We start from the raw sequence: 6,155 nt of genomic DNA on the forward strand, positions 1-6,155 counted from the left end.
CTGAAACATTGACCTCAAACTGATTGACAGCTTTATAAATAGAAAATAAGATGTTATATTTATTTATATTTTTAAATCAGAATATAAAGCAGACATTTTGATTTGGCCTGCAGCTCTGTGAACTGAACTGAAACCAAAGTAAAAGACCAGAAACTTTATTTGGTTTATAGTCAAAATGAAACGTATATCAGATTTCTGTTTGATATATTTCTTTAAATCATCCCTTTGACAGTTTGCTTAAATGTAACATCCTTGCTGAGCTGTTGTGAAAACGTCCTTGTAGGGAAATACTGACGCAATGAGTTTAACTCTTCTCATCCTTTTGTCACTTTGTCATTACTTTTCAACCAGCTGGGAWTATGAAATTAGAGTATACTTTTATGTTGAGTCGCTGAAGTTTATTTCATCCATCTTCCCATCAGCTGGCTGTCCACTTTCACTATGCTGTGCTTTCATAATCCTTTAATCCAATTAGCTTGGTTTTCTGGCAAAAGGCAGACAGGTTTTGTTCTCTTGTTGCTGTACACAATAGCTGCAGAAATTCTGCCTTTTATCCTCAATTCACATATATACAATACAAAAGATTGGTAAAGGAGTTTTTTTTTATATACAAAAATTAAAAAGGACAAAAATAATTTTATGAAAAATGTCTGGAGAAAAAAGAATCTGTGGATCCAAACACTGAGAAGCCCCTCACTGTTCCAGTACATCCATGTCCTCTCCTCTCCTCTCAGAATTTAATCTTCTTTCTGTGAGTCTCTCACTGTTGAGTTGGATCTTGTTACCATCAAGGAAGTCCTTGGAGGAGCCTTCAGGTGATGTTCTCACTGCACTGGAGAAGGAAATGCTGACATTTCGCTTCAGCAGCCTCAAGAGCTTCCTTTTGTAGCCCTTGCAGGCAAAAAAGTAGATGAATGGATCCAAGCAGGAGTTTAAATTCATCAGACACAATGTGACGTGCAGCGACACCTGAAAGGCAGTGAGATCGGCGCAGTCTGGATTCGACACCAGCTTTCGAATCATGTACTGCAGAATGTCGATGTGATAAGGGCTGAAGCAGATGACAAACACCAGTGAGACGCAGCAGATCACACCAATGGCCTTGCGACTGCGACCAGACTTTTCAGTCAAATGGTTAGTTTTGGCTGTCAGGCGAAGTTTGGAGCACAGGACAGAATAACACACCAGGATTGTGACCACGGGGATGACATAACCTACGAAGACAGCACCAATCAGCGTGSTGGCAATGTTGTCCACCTTCTCAAAGTTGGGGTATTCCATACAGGTGAGGAAGTTTCCATCTTCTTTACTGATCATAGGCATGGCGAAGAGAGGGAGGGTCTGAGCCAGGACCCACAACCACACACCAACACAGATGTAGCGAACGTTACTGACTTTCCTGAATTTGGCATAACGCAGAGGCAGGACCACAGCGATGTAACGGTCCACGCTGAGGCAGGTCATGAAGTTGACTCCTACGTAAGTGTTTATGTAGAAGATAAAGCCTGAGATCTTGCAAAGAGTTTCACCCATAGACCAGTGGAAGCCTTGAGCATAATATATAATCCTGAGAGGTAGACTGAGAGTGAAGAGGATGTCAGAGATGACCAGGTTTAGAGAGTACAAAGTAGTGGAGTTCAGCTTCTTCTGATTGGCTCGAATGACGTGGAGGGCGAGGCAGTTCCCAAACAGCCCCACGGAAAACACGACCAAGTACACAAGAGGTATGAGAATGCGAGCATATTTCCGGTGGTCATAGAGGGTCTTACAGGTCACATTGCTGGGTGAGACTGTTGTGTTGTAGGTCGCAGYGGTATCCATTTTTTCAGGAACCAGTAACTGCAAAAAGGGAAGTAAAACAGAGTTCTGTTAAAGTTGATTTTGTTATTGTACCTTCATGTTTTCATTTTCTGCAGGAATCATTTTTCAAGAAACCAAAGCAAAGCAACACACCGAGCACACATGTTGAAATGAAACTCTTGTGTTGTACAACTTGAAAACACATGCAAAGTCACACATTTAACAACTCGCTTTCAAAAGGGAAGTACGAGAAGCCACTGTAGGTTTTTTTTCTTTCTTCCATCATTCATTTTTTAAAGAACCGTTTGGAGACAGAAGCACCTTTTCTTTAGTTTTAGTCCTTTTAGTTTTAGTCTGTTTTGTGTTCATTTTTTTTATACAAAAGTTAATTAAAAACAACTAATACTATACATACTGGTATGTTATGTCGAACATTTGAAAACAATTTATATTCTTTTAATCGGTCAAGAGTAGTTTTATTTATTTTTCCATCATTTAAGTCTTAAAACTAGTCCATTTTTAAGCAAATAAAGTGTCAGCTTATGAGAGCCTCAGTGAAATCATTCAAATAAACAAGCCATTAATCTTTCTTGTTTTTGTGGAGTACAGTGCCATCTAGTAGYGCTTTCCAATAAAGTTCTCCACAGACCAAATTAACTCTACTTTTCCCACTTTTTTAAACATGTGACCCCATTATAAAAGATTAAAAAATKTACTTTTTCTAATAAAAATAGACAAATAAAGTCAAATCTGATATGCACTGATATCCTTCTGAAGCTTTGAAGTACAACTACTTTTCAACTAAAAATGTTGCGAAATCTTCTTATACAATATTTTTGTCAAATAAAACCAGTGTTAGCATCACTGTAGATCAGAAGTTTGATCTTTCTAACCAACTAAGCTGGAGACTAAAGACTAAAACAGCAGCGTATCAAAGCGCATCTAATGGCTGATATTTGTTGAAAATAATGTTTGTATCATCCAAAGAAAAATAACTATGACTTGTAAAAAAGCACAGCTGTTTTCTTGCTTTGTCATTCAAGTGTAAAAATGACTCAAAGGAAGTCAGCGAACAATAACTTGTTTGACCCTGAATGGAGAGTCAGGTTATCGCAGCCAAAAAATGTGAGGTGCTAAAAGATGGACCTTTGTGTGTAAATAGGCCTACTTCCCCATTTTGTTTGAGCTCATACTAAGGATGTAGGATTGTTTTAGTCACTGATCTGAGTCTTTCATCAGGTCTAGTTTTGTGCTTTTGTACATTTCAGCACAAAACACATTTTATGGACCCCCAAACAGAACTTAATGCAAACATGTGGTTTGCACAATCCCTTTAGAATTTACTTTAAGAAATAAAGTTCAAAATGTCCACAGTAATACTCAAAATTTGCACCTTTTTTAGCTGTACGTGCCATTTGTGACTTTTTTGAAAAAGCTGGTCTGAATGAAAAAAAGGAAAACGTTTCAAAAATAAAAATAAAAGTAAAGAGTTATTTTTCCAAAGGCATCAAGAAGAAGGGCTTTTCTTTTACTTAATGTGCAGAATAGTCATTATATGACTGGAAAACAACGCCTTCCTCCAGAACTGTTTTAAGGCAAACTAACTAAATGAGTTATTTTTAAGTCAAAAGACACTTTTACAATAAGTTACCACGTGCTCTACTTTAAGTTTGGATAATACACTCACCTCACAGAAGGAAAATGCCGCTCCACAGACCTAACTGAAGTCACCCTGAGCCACAGGATGTGAAAATGTTTGTCAAAAGTTGATCATGGTGACAAGCGTTGCCCAACAACTCAGCACTCACACTCCCTCGTGCGAAAACAACATGACATTCAGAAATCTAGATTAATATCGTCTTCCCGTAACTATGGTGACAAAATATCCTGTTGAAGCTCCCCCTATCTGTCTGCCTCTCTTTCTCTTACTCTCCACCCCTCTCTCTTCTGCTAAAGGTGTTTAAACATTTTTTTTCCTATTCAAAGTTTGGTCACACCTGCACCTAAAACCATCCAGTTATGTCACACCTAAATACCCAAAGTGGTTTCATTTTGTTCTTGAACAAACAATTGGCTCTTTTCACACGGCATGGTGTGCCATGTGTGTACTCAAGGGAGGATGTGGCTTCATCTAAAGTGCTGACTCTGTCAAGAGGTTTTACAAACTTTGGATGTTCTTACCAAACACCTGGTTTGATCTGTTGAGATAAGCAATAGTGTAAAATCATTACCCACCACAATTCCATGATTCCATTACTAAAACTAACCAATAAAAACCTAACATTTTCCCTGTCTTTTATGCCCTGCAGATAACACAAATGACTGACTGCAAAACAGGGAACTTCCCCTTTACCTCAAAAGTAGATAACATTTGTTTTGACATTTTGAGCTCAGAGAGGTTTTTAGATTATCACTGAATTACTTTGATATGTATGACATAATTTCCACACATTTGACTGATACAATCTATTTGATTCATAATGTGAAAATAAACATCCTCCATAACTGAAAGCTGAAAGCCTATTATTATTATTATTATTATTATTATTTTTTTTTTTTTTTTTTTTTTTAATTTGCTAGCATGCCTTTGCTGAGAGGCACAACAATGGTAATAGCAAAGACTTGTTTGTGGAGAGACAAGGTCAGCTGAGCATATTGTACAGTCAAAGAGCACGTGCACATTTACAAAAGAACATACACAATAAACAGAAAAAAAAGAGGACGAGTCAAATCTGGATGCAGACGGCACCTGACTAAGCGTCAATATGTTGATGAGTCGAGAGTGAGAACGTGTTACAAATTCAGCTCGTCCCATTGCTTAAGTCCAGCAGTTAGCCGAGCATCTTAGTTGGGGAAAAGTGATCAAAAATACTACTGTTACGCTGGGATGATGGCTGTATCCTGAGTCACCWTTATAATAAACTGTAGCACAATGTTTTGTGGTCCTCCCAGTGGAGTTTGATGCCATTTTCCTGAATTGATTTAAGTTTTAACACAACTAGATCAGGCATCTACAAGTGTTTATGCGCATTAGTATCAAGTGGACATAGTCACGTGACAAGTGTTCTAAAARTAGCCTGAGTGAAGGTTYCCATTGAAAACACAAGAAATTACCTAGAAATTAGAAAGTGGGAGACAYAAACGAGAGGAGAATATCAGGGAACAAAATAAACACAGAGACTCAGACTGTGATGTTCTGTAAGCCCTAAAATCTGTACTGTTTGCTCATATTCATTATTTTTTTCTTTTTTACAGACATTAATACAAAAAAATTTAAAAGGACTGTCAGTTTACAAATGTTTTTGAACCTGTGAATTTCTGTTTACTGTAAGAGTCAGTGGTTCTGGAACTAAATTAAAAATAACACAAAAATGTGCTTGAAAACTTATTTTTCACTAATACAAATTACTAAAAATATTACTTTAGTTAAAAATAAATGAATAATGGAAAGGATATTGTTTGTTCAGAAATACTATTGTTAGGATGTCTATCACAGCCTGTGCACAACCGTTATAATGTGGTTTTCACACCTTTTAGTCAGTCACACATTTTTGGATGGGAAGAAACCATTTTTGAATGTTGTAAGCACGCTTAGTGCCACATGCTTGACATTTGCACATTTGTCTTCACRCTTTTATTGATTCAAATGACCCCACTGGTCTGACACCCTCCAACAGCTACAATACTGATAAACAATACTGAAAATAAAACTCATACAGAAAAAAACAACATGATAACATTTTGGAAATGCATCTATATGTCTGCATTCTGACCAAATGCTTCATTTAATAAAATAAAAAAGCATGTCTAGTTGTAAGGCAGAGGAAGCAGTTTAACTTCCCCATGGTCTGGCCATGAGGGCTTGACTCACTGGGGCTCAGACTGCCAGACACACCCAGCACAACTGCAGTTTCAGTTATGCTTAGAAAACAATKAAGCTAAAAATGAACAATTAGGTCATGTGTCATCCACTCTTGTAAAAATTTAAATTTTGGATTAAAAGATAAAAACGAGCTCTGCACCATGGTATTTTTGCAAAACTTTCAAACCATTGATCATAATTTGTGTTCTGTGCCTTCTACGGGAAGTTTAGAAAAAAAAATCCAAAAGGATATCCTCTTGAGCAGTACAAGTATTTCTGACTCTTGTGTCAGAATACAAATATGGTTTCAGATGCTTAGCTAACTTTTGAAATGCAGGCTCATATTCTAAATAAATAAATAAATAAATAAATAAATAAACAAAAGTTGAGTCGGTCCTCTAGATCAATGGTTCCCAAAAGTTGGGGTCAGGACCCAAAGTGGGGTCCTGAAACATCAAGTTGGGGTCCTGAAAAGATTTTCTGAATTAATTAC

The 6,155-nt window shown here is 37.0% G+C and overlaps 1 protein-coding gene across 1 annotated transcript; it reads right to left on the minus strand.

Annotated features, from left to right (window-relative positions):
- Nucleotides 1-6: 6 nt before the first annotated feature.
- On the minus strand, nt 7-3,595 carry gpr183a (G protein-coupled receptor 183a). Its single transcript, XM_014023198.1, has 2 exons — nt 3,488-3,595; nt 7-1,839 (listed from the first exon to the last, which is right to left on the minus strand). The coding sequence occupies exon 2, from the start codon at nt 1,819-1,821 to the stop codon at nt 694-696; it is 1,128 nt and encodes a 375-aa protein (XP_013878652.1). The 5' UTR covers nt 1,822-1,839; nt 3,488-3,595; the 3' UTR covers nt 7-693.
- Between the last annotated feature and the right edge of the window lie 2,560 nt (nt 3,596-6,155).

This window comes from Austrofundulus limnaeus, unplaced genomic scaffold, assembly GCF_001266775.1.
Source record: "Austrofundulus limnaeus strain Quisiro unplaced genomic scaffold, Austrofundulus_limnaeus-1.0 Scaffold359, whole genome shotgun sequence".
NCBI lineage: Eukaryota > Metazoa > Chordata > Actinopteri > Cyprinodontiformes > Rivulidae > Austrofundulus > Austrofundulus limnaeus.